Source organism: Manis pentadactyla, chromosome 2, assembly GCF_030020395.1.
Source record: "Manis pentadactyla isolate mManPen7 chromosome 2, mManPen7.hap1, whole genome shotgun sequence".
Classification (NCBI taxonomy): domain Eukaryota; kingdom Metazoa; phylum Chordata; class Mammalia; order Pholidota; family Manidae; genus Manis; species Manis pentadactyla.
The window spans coordinates 104,449,919-104,467,370 of record NC_080020.1 but is presented as its reverse complement, the minus strand read 5'-3'; the positions used below and the strand labels follow the sequence as shown (position 1 = coordinate 104,467,370).

General features: G+C 35.1%; 1 protein-coding gene across 6 annotated transcripts in view; it reads right to left on the bottom strand.

Moving 5' to 3' along the window:
* Positions 1-807: 807 nt before the first annotated feature.
* The window catches only part of EMB (embigin), a 51,269-nt gene continuing 34,624 nt past the window's right edge, over positions 808-17,452 (bottom strand). Inside the window, exons 5-11 of one of the 6 annotated variants that reach the window (XR_005027733.2) lie at positions 13,495-13,622; positions 11,022-11,301; positions 10,214-10,247; positions 7,621-7,675; positions 6,987-7,047; positions 3,932-3,983; positions 808-2,822 (exon numbers count right to left, since the gene is read on the bottom strand). Coding sequence is in view for 5 of the 6 variants with exons in the window: in XM_036900395.2 (XP_036756290.2) it covers positions 7,030-7,047; positions 7,621-7,675; positions 10,214-10,247; positions 11,022-11,301; positions 13,495-13,622 (515 nt within the window). In the remaining variant the exon portion in view is untranslated. Of the gene's footprint in view, positions 7,048-7,620; positions 7,676-10,213; positions 10,248-10,281; positions 10,434-11,021; positions 11,302-13,494; positions 13,623-17,452 lie in introns of those variants that run through there. The other 5 variants (XM_036900395.2, XM_036900394.2, XM_036900396.2 and 2 more) reach the window with 5 other exon arrangements.

Below are 17,452 nucleotides of genomic sequence, written 5' to 3'. Positions count from 1 at the left end.
TTGAAGCATTTGGTGATAGCTGCTGTGAAATCCTTGCCACATCATTCTGATTTGTCTTGGTACAGGCATCTGTCGATTGTTTTTTCTTTTCCAACTAGAGAATTTCATGATATGACAAGTGAGTTTTTATTGCAAATTGGATATTTTAAGTATTAAGAGACACTTGGAAAAAGAGGTACTTTCCCTCACTACTGTCAGGTAAAGGTAGGAAACACAGGTTATTTTGCCTCATTGATATTCCAGGGGAGGAAGTACCTTGTTCCTTCAGGGCAGGAGTTGGGAGTCCAGGCTTCCACTAGGAATGGGGGTGCCTCATCACCCCCAGATGGGGTGAAAGCCTGAGCTTCCCACACAGCCTTTGCTGCTTCTGGTTGTGGGTTGGGGCCACTCAGGGGGTGTTTGGCTGGAGCAGAACAGATATTGTCTAAATATACTTTTTTGTCTTGCTAGATTTCTCTTTTCCTGGTTCTTTTGGGAGAGGTTTTGTATCTGTACCCACTGGTATTTCCAGGATATTGACTTCTCTAGCACCTAGTCTGGAATATATGAGGCAAAAGGAAAAATAAAAAATCTCCTTTGGTGTGTGGTACCTTGTGTCCCAAAGCCTCTAGTTAGTCTGTATTCTTTCCACCTTTCAAAATACTTTACTGTCTAATTAGTCCCAAGTTTGTTACCTGTACTTAGTGGAAGGAATAGGGGAAAATATATCTTTTCCATCTTTCCAGAAGTGGCTCTCCCAACCATTATTTTTTTTATCTCATTACTGCCTAAATGCAATTACTCCCTTTAAATTGACCTCACGTGCTGTACAACACAAACATTTATTTATTAACCTTTAATCAATTTTACATATTTAATTATGTCAACTAAGGTAAAAGTCAAGTATAATACATAGTGAAATATGCTGTTATCCTTCCTAATATTTATTTTCATTCTTCATTAACTGATAGATTCACTAAAATGCCCTATTTGGAATATGGATTCTCTTTTATAGCAGTAGACATTATCACAGAATGCAAATTTTGAAATACTTTGTAACCATTTTTTGCTGAATAATTTTAAAATGACACTGCAAGGTTGAAAACAAATTCACCCCGGACAAGAAGTAAATATGTTCTATACATTACTTTCATTTTAAAAGCCCATTTATATCAAGGCCAATTGTCTTTCAAATTTTCCAGAAATATTTTGGTATGTTTTAAAAATTCCTCTCTAACTTATTTGATGTGTCAAAATACAGAATCCCAGCTGGAAGCACATTTTTTTGCTGGGCTTGAGAAAGATGAATTGTTTTACAAAACCTGGATTTCCTATGAGTATAACCAAAAAAAAAAAAATGGTGTTTCTGTTACCTAGTGCCTCTAAATTCACTTTAAAACCATTATTAAAATTTTTGAATTGAAAGTATATCTTCTAATACTTAAATTTTTAATTCAGGGTATACTTTATTGAAGTTAATTGTATATTAGATATATCCTTTGAGTTATATGCAATAAAATGTTTGTTAAAACATTCCAATACAGATATTTTCTGTGATATTTATATAATACAGAAAAACATTAAAAATAATATAGACATAATGCTAAAAAATTATAATTATTAGAAAATATGACATAATAAATCCATGGTTCTTGATTTAAAACAAGAAATCAAAGTTTATGGTCAAATTTCTATCTTAAGAGATACAAAAGCAATAATATATTTTGTGATATTATTATAGCATTAAACAGCATTATAGTTAATTACATATGTAATGAGTCTAATATTTTAATGTTTATCAAATAAACTTTAGAAAAATAAGAATTTATGCTATTTTCTGAAATAAATTACACATTACATAGAAAAATCAATTTTCATGAACAAAAGCTCTTAAACATAAGAGATAACACACCAAATTAACATACAGATTTTAAACAATACCCCCCAAAATTTTTCCTTAGCATTTCCCCATTTTGGAAATAGAGTAAGAAAATAGACATTACAGGTTAAACATGATTTAAAGTAATTTTGACAATGTCACTCATGAGTGATCTTCACTGATTTCATAAGTAGATTTAATTGTAAAGGTATAATTATTGTAAAGGCATTGCTGATTAATTAAGAATCACACACATATTACTCTGATTCATTAATCGTGATGATAAGTCCAAAGAATTGTCCAGTTTGTTTCACAGGCCATCAAAAATATGCCTTTCCCAGCTTTAACTTGCCAAGTTGTCCCATTTAAGCACTGCTCTCTAGTGGGACACACCTAGCATTGGCTAAAGATAGTTCCTTTCCTGAATGTGAATTTCTGTTTATCATTCAAACCTGCTAATGTTTCTGGGGCGTCTAGGCTACAACACCCACACAGTATTTAGCTCCTTCTGCAGGTTAAAAATGTGACCAGAAGGTCCATTTTCTATTTGTTGTTGGGGTGAATAAATAGCACCTTCTTTCATTCTCAGTGTCAGCTAGTGTGACCATAAAATTCATCATCCTATTGTGAAGTAAAATTAGGGGAAAAAAACAGACTCCTCAGACAAACCAAAGTGTGTTGGTTCTCCAGCACCACCCTAGCAAGGACACAGGGACACAGGTATGCCAAAGCATAGGTCCTCTCAACCCTAAGGACAAGATTATGGAACTTATTATTTGACCATCTAAAAGAGTGAATTTTTTTTAAAGATAGTTGATAGAAAATAGTCTCCTTTTCTAATAAGCATGTAAGTAGCAGGCCAAAAGCTGTTCAGTGTGGTTTTAAATCTGGGCTCTTGAGGGAGACTTCCTGGATTTCAATCCCAGCTCCAAACACTTAATCTCTCCAAATTCAGTTTCCTCATCTATAAAAAAAGTAGAGGATAGTAGTTCCTATAGCATAAGATGATGTGAGAATTAACTGAGACAACACATTTTAAAGCATTTAGCATAGCTACTGTCACATGCTAAGATGCAAATGTCAATTATTATTATTTAATAATATTATATACCCTCAAAAAGGAAAGAATTGATAAACTGAGCATGTAATTGACCTAGATTCAGTACAAATACATTCCTAAATGTCACATGAAGGAAACGCACATAGTTCCAGTTTTCTTTTTATCTCTACTAGAGTAGAATAAATTCAGTTAATCAAAGTAGACATTATGTAAATACATATAATTTAAGATTTCAAAATAATTAAGTCATTCATCTATTTTTCATTCTTCCAAAAAATACTATTCAGAGCATGCTATAAGTAGATCACTGTGCCTTTTTAATTACTACTAGAACACATACTTGAACTTACTCCCACCTAAAGATGAGTAATGCTACAGGGAGTAACTTTCTAATTTATTATTTAGCCTTGTTCAACTAGAAAAGATTACTTTTCTACAAAGTATAGTAGATATTCAGTACATCATTTTGCATAAATCTATTTAAATGCCTCAAAGATGAAGACCCAGGGAATAAGTGAGCAGAACTGATATTTTTTTCTTTTGATGAATTTGATAAAAGACAAAAGTTTCAGTGATCAAAACTAAGCAATAAAAGCTTTCTAGAAAAATGTTTCATTTAAGATAAAATTTTGAATTGGACTCTGAGCCATCATAAAGTACTATAAGGTATCAGCAGAGAGGAGGAATGAGAAATTTAATGGAGTGTGCATGAATATGAACACTTGCTATAGTAGCACCAAGTAACTACAATGGCCAAAACTCTTTATATTTGAAGACAACACACTACCTTATTAAAATGAAGGACAAAAATAAGGTTAACATTTGTATTGTCCATGAAAAATAAAGGGCGATAGGAATTTAAGTAAGTTGAAGATAAGATGCCCTGATAATAGTTAAGAATTAGAACCTTGCTCTCTAGATTAATTAATATGTTATTAAAATCAGAAAGGACTTTTGCACTATGATTTTCAAAATAATAGAGGCAAACATGGAAGCTATAAAAGCTTGCTTACCTCTGCTAAAAGATACTGTTTCAATTCTGATATTACAATTTAGAATTCTTTTCTAAAAATGAATACAAGTTTATAAATTTGGTTGATTTTTACTTAGGCATTTATCCATTCAACACACATTCCATGACATCTGTAATGTACCCTCTCTATTGTAGGTATGGAACATAGATTCCAGGAAGGAGACAAATAAATGCATATGTATAACATAGGGTAATAAATACAAGAAATGTGAAGTTATTTGAGCACATAAGATAGTACACAACCCACTGGGTATGAGGGCTCCTCCAGAAAGTATCATCAAATTAAAGTCTTAAAAGTAAACTCAAATTACTCAAGAGGGAGGAGCAGAGGGTCAAAGCATTCTGTGCAGAATCTCTGTATGTCAAGGATAGCTACACATCAGGACATTGGAGAGAGATTAGCAATTTGGAAAATGGCAGTATTAAGAAATGCAAAACTGAGCCTACATAGGTTTGCCATGGAAGCTGCCACACTGACTTAGTGAGATTTGTGTTCTAAAAATATGACTCAGCACCAAAGCAAAAAAAAGAGATTAACAGAAGATGAGATTGAGGTGGGAAAATCAAGATCTTAGCTGCTGCAGCTGGAGATGGTGGAGTGGGGAAGGCAATGCGTGGATTAAAGAGCTGTTAAAAAGACCAAAGGGACGTAGATTCATGTCTAGTAAGTATTAATTAATAGAGGAGGAGAAGAAACATCACCATGAGTTCTAGGTTTGGGCCTGAGTAACTAGATGCTGAGAAAAAAGAGAAAGACTAGAAAGGGAGATTTACATGAGAGCATAAACTGAATATGGAAGTATCCAGGGAACTCTAAGACATCATTACATCTTCTTATGCCACAAAACCCTGTTAGCTGGAAGGATTAATAGAATGTCCCAAGGTGTCTAATATATAAACTTGGAGTTGTTTTCCTACTTCAGCTTTTCTGCTTGCTTAGTTATTTCCAGTCAATTTATAATTGGTCATTATGAGTTAATCCATTTATCTTCAACATGGGGTTAGATTAAAAATGGAACATTTCCATTAACTACATAGTGAAGTAATTTTCCTGAAGTCCTCCAGAGAGACTCTGAGAAGCCAAAATTCAACTTTAATTTTCTGAACACCTTTTCTGCTTAAATTTACTAAAATAAATTGTCTTTGCTAGGAAAAATATCATATTAACACTAAAAGTTCAATTTACCATAGGAATATTTTAAATTATTTCACCTTGGGATAGCAATTTTTCTTGTTTGAAAAGTACTTTAACCTAAATAGCATATGATGCATATTGCATATGAGCTACAAATTGTGTTTTGTTTTGTATATATCCAAGTACAAATACACTGTTTTGAATTAGACTTAATTAAATAGTAGGTCTAATTTTTCACAGAAGTCTAATTGTTTAGATTAATCAAGTAAACTGACAGGTTGTCTGTCATTATATAGATATAACCCAAGGTAATTTGTATCAAATAAATAATGAATTAAACTGAAACAAGTACGTGGCTTGTGGCACTGAGAAGAAGAGTAAAATAAAGTCAAGTGTATTCTAGTTCAACAAAACCTGTGTACATAGTTAACAGGTTTACACAAAATACTGCTGCAACAAAATAATGAGCAGCTTCCAACTCACTACTCCATGTATATTATTCACACTAGTAATGTTTTTAACATTCAATAAGACACCATATATAAATTATAATTCTCACCACCAGAATTTTATTATAATTTTCTCAGCCAGTATAGTGTAAACTTCTGTATTTTTTTCAAATCATGGGCTCCTTTTTTCAAAGCTTTAATCTCCTAGACACAAAGAATTGTAGGTTCCTTGCCACCATCCAAATTCCTTGGTTCTGACTGTTCTGAACCTGCAGCGCTGTGAATCATGGGACACTGGGCCCAACAGCACCAAGGCCACCCAGCAGATTTCACATCACTGTCTTCAACCCAGTCAGTATCCTGCGGTATGATTGGAATATTACATTCAAAGCAAGCAACTGACAACTGTTTCATGTCTATTCAGATTCATTTGATTTGGTTACAGTGATTTCATAAACTATTTCAGGTATATATGCAATAGAAACTAAGTATTCTATCTTTAAAAAAAGTCTAAGGCATTTACAACAACGCAGAAGTAGTACTTTATTTAGTACTTCAGGATTTCAAAGAAATTTGTATTGTAATAAATGCATTGTTAGATACCAAGCCAGCCATGGATACCAGGAAACCAGGTAGTAAGCCAAAGATACTGGAAAACCCTGAGCCACAGAAGCATCCCTGTAGCAGCGCTACATTACGAGTGTATGGAACTGCTGGGTCCTACACCACCAGCACCAGGTGTAACTTAAGAAATCCGGAACCCACGGCTTTAAATCAATGCTCTACATAAAGACTAAGGGTTATGTTAGCCTGGTGTGGGAAAGCAGTAGAGATGAGTGGCACGAAGGTTGGGAAATTAATTTTTGTGGTGAGGGAGATTGGTGGCAAGTGTATGGTTTTATTCCATTCCTTAAACCAGTAGTTTTAGATGAAAATTTCCTTTTCCTGCAGAAGCTGTAGAGTAAACGCCATTAGCAAAGGCAGAAACTATTAATTTCCTAGTGAAGACACTCTTTTCAATTTTACAGAACAATGATCTTAATATGAAAATTATTACAAATACTTCTATACATAGTAAGCAGGACTGGGGCAAAAAAAACAAGATAAATGGCAAAGGCTTTCTTTTTAATGAATTCTTTGGTTTAAAGCAGGTCTTGAGTGACATTAGTTCTATGTACTATTAACTGGCTCTGCTGGTGTCTGTCCCGCATGTCCCTTGAAGACCAGGATGAAATTAATTATCCTGGGTTATAGCTCATAGAACATATTTAATACATTTCACCTTGCTTAACTGTAAAATAATTACAGAGTGAAAATATATCTTTAGATCTGAGATAGCATATATTATTTACAAAGCTACTACTGAGCATGTTGCATTAACTTTTCATCCTTTTAAAAATAAATACTCAGATGTTCTTAACTGGAAGCATAAACGAAGGAGAAATACAAACTCTCTGCACATCTGGCTATGATTCTTGACATGATGCTTCTCATTCACGGGCTCACAGATTCCTGAGTTAAATAAAGCATAATGACACATAATTAGCATGTCCTGGATATCCTATGATAATGTATCACTTTAGCAAAGCAAAGTGGGGAGGGGTGACCTAAACTACTGCTATAACCACTAGTTCTTACTCTGAATATTCAGGAAAAAAAAATGTTGATGAACTAAGAAAATTCTGATTCTAATCAGCAAAGAAAATATGGATTCATTTATAACACCAAATATATGGGACTATACGAGAGTAAAATTGGAGAATTCAGAAAAACTGAGAAAAAAGATACCTGCATGAAAAGGTGTAAAAGAAACAATAGCCAATGGTGACAAAAAAGAAGTATATATAGGCAGTGAAATAGATTTACTTTTAGATTGGTTGCTACATGTTTTCTGGTGGAAAAAGTGCCTTTAATTTTTTAAATAACTATATATTTTCTACTACAATATTGTAAATAAGTATATTCAAGCACACAGTGAATGACTAGGTCTTCTATGAAACTAAAAAGAAGTTGTTGGATTAATACATCCTCTATGTATATTGAATTTTTACCTTTCATTTGGAATATCATTTGGAAGTAACTTACATTTTTTCTGTGCCTGGGGGCATTATTTTCTACACCATTGCTATCATCTGACTTCCTGTATGGAAAACAAAAAAGAAAATCAATAGATGTTTACATCGCATGAAATTAAGCCAGTACACGATCTATATTATGGCCATCAGGTGAAAATGTAAAAAATCAATACATTCAGAATTCATTCTTCCTAAAAATATTTTACTCATAATGTTGACTGTGTTTTTATGACATTGCTTGGAGAGGAACTGAGCCACAGATGCCAGTGACAAAGGCCTGTTTATTTTCTGCAGAGGGAGAACTGCTTTTTCCCAAGCTTGAGAGGGGGCTGGGTGTAGGGCCATGACTTGTGTGCTGTTTCAACACAGGCAAGAAAATAGTCAATCAGGAGCTTGGCCAACAAGTCAGATACAGTTGCTAGAATCTGACATGTTTATTACATTGAATAAGAGGTTAAATATGGTTATTTATCTACCCAATGAGCATCAAGTCAAGGCTACAAATGTGGGCTTCAGATTCTTAAGACAAGAATGACTAAAGTAGGTAACAAGGGTACATAATGAGTACCCGTCAAGGCCTAATGGGCAGGCTTGAGCTCATTAAACTATTACCACCAAATAATAAATTCAACAACCTAATCAACTATGTCAAAATTTGGGAAGGGTCTGGGTAGGTGAGATTGGGTGGAATAAATATCTGAGTGGATCTGACATACATAAGTGAGCTGCTCATGGAACTATTTGAAGTGACCAGCTTGTTTTGATGTTTGTTATACACCTAGTACTATTTTTAAAAATCATTCTCACCAAGAAATTCTGTGAATCACTGGGATCCAAACACATGTATCAACATTACATAAATGTGTTGATAACTATATATATTTACGCTGTCAAGAAAAATTTATCTCCCAACTAAAAATTCTAAAAGAGCATTGGTAAAAGGCTTCCATAAATGAATTCAAGGCCTCTTCATTCTTTTATTAAATCTAAAGATACTGAAACAATCTAACAATGCAAAAACTGAAACACAGTGAGTGGCCTCTGTGGAACAGTGCAGGATGGAGAAAATGACGAACCATATCCCCTATTATCAATAAAAGAAAGTTAATTCATTATGCTGTGGCTGAATTAGTTTGACAATGCTCCTGAAACATCCAAGAAAAACATTTTTTAAATAAAGTAGATTACATAAATCAAATCATTAAGAATTGAGAGTCTGTGCCATACTGTTCTGGCACCAGCCTTTCAGACTGTGTCAAACAACCCAGAATGCAGTGAGACCCAGCAACCTCCTAAGGCCACAAGGAAACGGCAGGAAACCCCGGGGAGGCTGAGCTGGGAAGACAGGAGAATCCCAGAAAGGCTCTAACTCTTTCAATAACTGAATGCCTGTGCTGTTTTTTATATGATTCCAAGTATAAGAAAGGGAATCAAGACGTGGGAACCAGAAAGATAAAAAGTTCAAATCAGTATCAACAAGATGTTTAAGTTCTCCAGAAAGAAGTCAATTTCCTTCCAACTTTGAGAGTCTATGACTTTAACACTTTTTTTTTCCTGTCTGGGTTATGGAATTCCTGATATAATTATTCTATGCCTTTAAGATAACAGCTCTTACCATGTTGAGTTATTTTACCTGCTATATGTGAATTGAGTAAAATATTTAAATAATATCCATGGATATCTAAATGACAACTGTCCACCCAACTCCAGCTCTTTAACCATGGCTACAAACAGCACCTCAGAACTCCTGCTGGCTAATAAAGATAAATATCAAGTGCCATTTTGTGTTGGTAATAGTTGCTCAGGCGTCCCACATCCTAGGTTACTTTCAGCTGCTGTATTCTGGTCTCATTTCCCTGCTCTAACCCTTGGCTTTGTTACTCAGACCTTAATCCCAGTCTTGGGCACCTCCATCACTGGGTTCCACACTCAGTTTTCAGGTTTAGGGGAACTAGCACCTCCAGCTTCCCTGAACCAAATTAGTACACCCCTGGTAATTTTCTTCCAGCCCTCCTCATACTCAACTCCATAAGGGAGCTGTAAGAGAACAAGTGGCATGGTTTGTATAAGGACTAAAAGAACTTCAGGCCAGTGATTTCACCATGACAGAGATTCAGAAACCAGTGACAGACATTGCAAAGAAATATAACCAGGCACCAACCCCAGAGGTTCTGCTCCAGGAAATCCAGTAAGGTTTAAGCAACCTTATTTTTAAGGAGCATCCTAAGAGATAAAAAATACAGCCAAAGTTGAGACATGGCTTTACAGAAGTTACACTTCTGTTTGGTTAATGAATACTGTGCATCAAAGCTATGATAACCATTTTTGCATATAGAGTATTTAATCCAAAACCCTTCTGTATTAAGTACTATCACTGAACCCACTTTGTTGAGCAGAAAACTGAAGAACTGAGAGGTAGAGTGGGTGAAGAAGGGGGATTCGAACATAGGCAGGTGAACTCTAGGTGCAACTCTTCACTACAGCATAGACATAAAGAGAATACAGCCTCTTGTGCTCTTTTTCTCTAACCCACATTTTATTTGACTTCATATTTATCTGTACTTTACTCAGATGAAAAGTAATCTGTAAAAAATAATACTTACAGCTGTTCAATTTGCTCAAATTCTTTCCCTTCATCTGTGTAGCAAATGAAGAATTTATTAAGATTGGTTTATTATTCTTATGAAGCATATATGTTCAATTCAACTTTCCCCTTGAGTTACAAATGCACTGTGCCATTCCCTCTTTAGAGTGAAAAGAGACATGCTACATGAGTCAGCTTCACCTTCACCAGATCCTCTTTCTCAGCTCTCCAGACCTTACCTGCAATTTTGATCAAACACAGTCTAGATACTGGGTTTTTCAAAAACAGGATTAAATGATTTGTAACTATTTAAGTTAATCAAAATTTAGTACAATATCAGGAAAGAACATGGAATATAAGATACATTTTCTTAGAGGACCATTGGTTTCTCAACCTGTAATCCATTACGCACAGACTACAAAAATAGGAAAGTGACAAGACAATACCTCTTTTTATGAGAACTCCAGAATGTTTGATAAAATATTTTTAATGATTTATGTAAGTGAAAGAATAATTGTCTTTGAGGTCTTTCATAGTATAAACTACTACAGAATTTTCTAATATTCCATCACCAAAGTACACATCACCTAACTGGTGTGTAGGTATCAGTTACCAATCACAAAACAAAAGAAGGTATATGGTAATACTAAAATGTGTTAGAAAGTTCAAATAGGAAGACCATCAATACTAGCTCCCAGCCCACTGTCACCACTGATATTAATATAAATACAACTCTAAATAACAAAAGTTAGATTTCCCCCAAAAATTCTAAAGCCACTGTAATGTATTGTCATAAATGAAAACATTATCTAAAAAAGAAATCCTACCTTGGTGTTTCTCTTTCTTTTTGGTGTACACTTCACAAAGCAGAATAATAGCCACTAAAAGAACAACCTCAGCAGCTATTGCAAGAAATACTTTGAGGGGCACCAAATAACTCAGCACGACGAGTTGAATGTGTTCTTCACTCTCCCCTAATTGGAATATCGCATGGCACCAGTAAGATCCCTGATCTTCCTCTGAAAGTTGCATTATCTTGAGCCTTGTTTCATTAGCGTTTGTTCCACTGATCACATACCTATCATGCATTTGATCACCAACAGGAACCTAATAGAAGGAGACATTAAAATCCATTCCCTATTAAATAAAAGATACATGTCCTAAATGATCTATTTTTGAGCAAAAGCTTTAAGACAGTTCCAAGAAAACTGTTATCAGAAAATGGCATATTAAAGTTTGTTGAGAACTTGCACATAACAGAGCTCAAGTCTTATCAGAGTTTGGTCTCCTAGAGGTAGCAAACAAAGGAAAAGTATACTTTGCTTTAAGTACTTAGCACTCAGAACTAGAGCATGTAGGTCACGGATAAGTATTACATGAGAATTAAAAACACAGAAAGATCCCAGCCATCTGGGCTTCGCATTCTAATCCCTGACCAGCTGTTCAGAGTTCTTCCTCCTCCACAAACACAGGCATACATTAAGTCAACTATTAAATTAGAATATTCCTATAAAGGAAGATCATTGGCTCTGGACTTTGGGAGTTCCTCAGACTGGATCTGAGCCGAAATCTTCAGGCCTTTGAAGCTGATGTAGAAGGAATGGTAGGAATCCCTGCAAGCCTGAGCTATGCAGTGGGCTGGCTGTACACCTTCTGTCTTTTCAGATATGAATTTCTCTCTTGTAGGCAGGCTAGCTTCTGACATTTCACTGGGTTTTGCCCAGCCTGTCAAGGGCCATAGAAGCTATTCTGGGGATGATTTATTTAACCCATTCAAATTAAATTTTATTCTGAGGCCATCTGATGCCTTCACTGCTCTATCACTCAACTGCACTGCTTAATAAATGCTAATGTGCATGCGGTATTCTTGGAGGTTATCTGATAAAGAAATGAGTTTGTTATCTGCCCAAAAAATTACAGCAAGCTGGCTCCTGTGCACAGCATTGCCTGTGATGCTTGCCACAAATATTCTGTCAACTCAGAGCTGATAAACCAAAGTCCTGTGCATTTAACAGGTGACCCCGATGATGCCAATGTACATTTTGAAAAGGCATGGGACTTATAGTTTTGACCTGCTCCATCTTCACTGTACTTTTCTCACATCCAAATATGACCCATGCTTAGGGCCAAATTGAGAGGAAATTAGTAGAGCAAATATTGAGAGAAGCACAGACCACATTCTAAAAGTTTAATACAATTAGATTTAGGCTATTTTTTGTTTAGTATTACATATGCATAAATAAAATAGGCTACATATTTCAAATATGGTGACTGATACTTGTTTTTACAAATTTACATGTTTTTAAAAAATATTTACATACACAAAATGACTGACTTTCTTACTCATCAAAAAAAAAGATAAGCAGAAATATTAATGGTTTAAATCTACTATTAAGTGATTTGGAGGTATTTCTTTGAAAAATCAAACCAGTGTTATCACAGAACCAGTTATTCTTCCCTTCTAAGTCCTTCGTGTTGTCCTTCACAACAGTCTACAATAGCATCAATTTTGTCTAAGAAGGAATTTAATATTTCACTGTAAGATCTACACTGTCTCATACTATTCCTTCTAGAATTGCAGCTTGCCTCTACAGGACTTTAACTTCAACGCTCACTAGCACCAGGGCAATAGGAGGATGTCCTCTAAAGAACAATGTCCTAAACTTCCCTTTTATCAAAGGCTATTTGGGAGAAAGAAAGAGAAGAAAGCTTATTTCTTCAAAACTCATGTTTTTCTTAATATCAGCTCTTTGAATAGCTGTTAATTACTTAATAGGAATTTAAAATATTTAGCTTCTCTTACGTCTTGGAAGCCCAAAAGGGGCCAGTGACACTTACTAAAAGAACCCAAAACCTAAATTTAAGTTACCAAATTGTCGTTCTTCTCTCAAAGTGCCACTGTACTGCACTCCCTCACAAATGTATCCAATGACAGCAGCTAGAAAAGAAGACTGCCTTTCTCCTAGTTACTCTCATGGAATAAGAAAAGAAACTTTTTCATTGGAGTTATTCAAAACCTCAACTAAAACTGAGCTGTAACTCCCATTCAAAGAAGTAAAATAAATTGCTAAATCTAAAAAACAAAGTGCCAGCTAATGAAACATTAAGAGTCTCCTCAGATGTAATGTAATATACTAAATACATCAAAAAACAACTCGATTTATCACTGTTCTTCCTTTATGAATACATATTAAAAAACAAGACAGCAGAAGTACGAACAGTCCTAGGAATTCTAAGTCTGTATGTTATTTATGAAATAAAAGCTGTTGTTTTCTTCAAATGAAAGAAATATCATCTTACCTGTACACTCCCATTACTACTGTACCAGGTCCAATTTAAAGGAAAACAATCTTGACATTTACACAGCAGGACAGTGGTATCACCCACATAAGTGATCAATGGTTTGTTTTTCCCATGAAGTTCAGGGACTAAGGAAAGTTTAGAGACATGTATGTTACCAAGAGAGTTTGAATAGGAGGATGCATTCACACTGAGGACAATTTCTCCTTTTCTCATTAATATATAATTTTCTTTATGTAGTTTTAATTCTATATAAAATGAAACCAATTTATACTAGTTATGAAGCACAGTAATAATAGTAGTAGATAGCTCAATATAATTACCTGTAATGTAGAAGTAGAATAAGGATCTTTATTATTGAGCCTAGTAAGTATTGTAATAAACCATTACATTCTTTGGATAAGAAAAAGCTTCATTTTCAAGCCTTTTCTTTCTTCCTATCTACTGTTACTTAACAACAAACATTTTTTTCCAAGTTTTACCCTTAGATGGCATTTTAGTGAAGAGACAACATCTTCAGGATATGAAATCTTTACTTGATACAGATATATGAAAAGTCACCAAAGTGGTGGAGAAAGTGGGAACATGAGAAAGGAACACAGGAAAATTAAGAGAAAGAGAATAGAAAAAGAAAGAAATTACAATAAAAATCACTTTCATGTGGTTTTGTAAAGTACATATAATATTAATACTCATCATGATGAATTTCTTAAGTTTGAAGCACATGTCATTCACATTCTGAAGCACACAGTAAAAATGAGCACTGAATTTAGAAAAATTAAGTTTTAAGGATGTGTATAACTTGGTAAAGAAAATTAAAACACAAGAACAGAAGCAAAGTAGTAAAAAGCCAACCAATAGTCTCCATGGTGAAATTAGCTGCTTCTGATTGACCTCAAAGGGTGTATTACAGAATGTACTCTTATGTTGGAGATGCATACTAATCAACAGAGATTACTTTTATTGTTTTTTTGTCTTTTACTAATATTATCAGGTTTTTAATATTATTAATATTTACTAATAATCCTTTTTTGTTGTTTGGTTTGCCAATAGAGAGTGTATGAGCTTATGTCTAAATTTTTAATACTATGTTGACAAGCTTTAGAAATATTGTTTGATATTCATTTGTTATTCTGTTTTTAGATTTTTATTCTGGGAAGGGTCAGGGTGGGGAATGGAAGATCAATTTTAATTACTAAAATTAGGTTTCTAGATTAAATACATTTTTTTCTAAGTGCTCTTGGCTTTACCATTCAAAGATAATTGGGCATTTGCTGAATGATGAAATTTAAGATGAGGAAGGGGAAAATACTTAGTAATGAATAGAAAAGAAATTTTTACTTGTGTGTAACTACCAGAGAAGGAGTAAAACTAAGGCTAGAGAATGGGATTTCCTTATAGGTTCTGTCCTCAGGTGATTAATGTCACAATGAGGAGTGTGGGAAGTCTTCTTTTTTCCTTAGTGTTTAAAGTGGGCCTAAATACAGTGGCACACACCAACCACTCCTTCATCAGGACTGCTGACCAGCACAGTGTTGACTGAGGCAGAGGAAGTTATATCACCTATGAAAGTGTAAATGCTTCAAGTAATCAAAAGAAAGATGACAGAGCAGTCTGTAAGTCAATAGTTCTCACACTTTTCATCATCAAAGAAACATTTTTTGATGAAGTTGAATGGTTTACAGTTTTACATTAACCAAAGATGTAAACTGCCAATCAGAATTTCTAATCACCCCACTCATAGTTTATGAAAGCCTAGTAAGGTACCCACTAGGGGCTCCTGAGGGAGAAAACAGGTAAGTACATGTGACCAGCTTGACTGAAGTCATTCCAGCCAGAAGAAACTGGTGGGGTGACCTGTGCAGAAGATACCCTGAGCACTCCTTTTGAGAGGCTACTAGTGTCCCATATATCCTAGTCACCATTAGGCTGAGGGACACTAAAAGACATGTTAACATGTGTCCATTTCAAAGGTCAAGACATGAGCACTTGAAGGACTCCGCACAACGTAACAATGATGTGACAAAGATATAATTTGTGTTCAGGAAATATGTGAATTAGGATCACTAGTTACTAGTGTTCCTAGTATTGAGGACACAGGTAGGTCCATATCCATCCTTCAGTGCTGCTGTTGTAAGGGATTAAGTATGAGAACATAATACGTGAAGTACTTGGTACAGAGTAAGCACCACAAAACTCAAACTTGCTCTGATTATGTACTGGGACTGCATTTCTTAGTTGAGTTTTCTTCTAATCTGTTAATGCCCATAGCCCTTCTACAGAGTGGGCATTAGCCAGCTTAATAGGACAGATTACCATCATACCCAAGAATGACTTCTAGACCAGCTGGCCATGAGGAACAGAGAGAGAGGAAGGCTAGAATAAAAAGGAAAACTAGAATTTCATCTGAATACATCTCAGAACCATACAAATGTGTAAAAATACCCCAAGATGAGGAAAAGACTCCAAGTTCCAAACTAAGTTGTTTACAGACCACCTAGCCCATCTGAGAAAGGAGATTAAAAGAATAAAGTAATAAAAAATAGGAGATGGATTCACAAGACAAGGCCCAGAAGAGTGAAGAAACAGTAGCTTTGAGATGCTGGTGATGGTATCAATCCATCCTTTAATAATATGTATTAAGCAACTTTTCAGTGAAGCTATAAAATACATTCTACTACTTGAAATGCACATTCAAGTGCTTGGATAAAGCATTTGCATAAAGATTTTGTTTGTATAAGGATTACAATTTATATATAAATTAGAAAAATTTAAGTCAGGGTACCTAATTACTGCTCTTTACCATAACAAGAAATGAAATCAGTTCAAGGGTTAAAAAGCAAATCTTACTTCCAGACCTATGTAGTATATGGAGAAGAAAGAACACATGGAACAATAGCTTTATTTATTATAAAATTTAGGAATAAAAAGGGAACAGACCATTTACCACATATAGGTTTTAACAAGAAAAGGCAGAATAAAGCAGCTAATACTCTGACAACATACTGAGCTAAATTTTTAAACAAGACACTAATTTCTCTCCACATGCCTTTTTAAAAATAAAAATAAAAAGTAAAAAAACACATAAATGTTCTCCCCTCTCAGGTCAAGCTACTCTTGTTAGTTTGCTTCAGTTTCTTCAGTCTGCAGCCACCCCTTCAGGGCTCATTTGCAGACTCAGCTCTCTACTGGAAGAAACAGAACTGATACGAGCAAACTGGAAGCAACTCTATGACCGAAGAGGAAGGTGGACCACCTGTCCTGATATTAACAACTATCTTGTAAGTTCTAAGAAACAAGACAATAAGTTCATATGTCAAAATGTGAAAGGCCTAAATTAGGCTGAACCACAGAACATTTTGTTTCTTTCTTCTGAAGGTAGACAGATTCCTCGCTAGACCTTGGAGGCAGTAGCAAAGGAGGCTGGGCAGCAGTCCGTGGACTCAAGTACCTGATGATCTCAACAGAAATTCCCTCCTCTCACTCCACCCTCCAGTTTTCCTAGCCTAGAGAGGAGGACTGTCTTGGATCAGTCATTTTCCAGGGCACTGATTGGACCCTGTTTTCTAGGGCTGGGAATTTAGAGGTATAAATAACTCCATCCCATGCTCAATTTTTCTTTTCTGGTTCAGGAGGGTGTATCTTCCCATCTAGAGTGGTTAGTACCAAACTGAGCTTGGGCTGTGAAGGTATAGACAGCTCTGCTTTGGTTTATGGTTAGGAGACATAACAGAAAAAGAAGCCATCCATGTGGTCAAGTTTTCTAAGGATTTCAGCACAGTTTGTGGCCAAAGCTGGCCAATAATAAAATGTTACTTGTAGGAAAAACTGAAGTTCCATGGCCAGGATCCCCACCTGATCCTAATCTAATCTACCCATTGTATAGGTACAATGATGTAATACTTAGGCTATTGTGCAGGCACATACTTGTATACCCATTGGTGATAAGTCATTATTG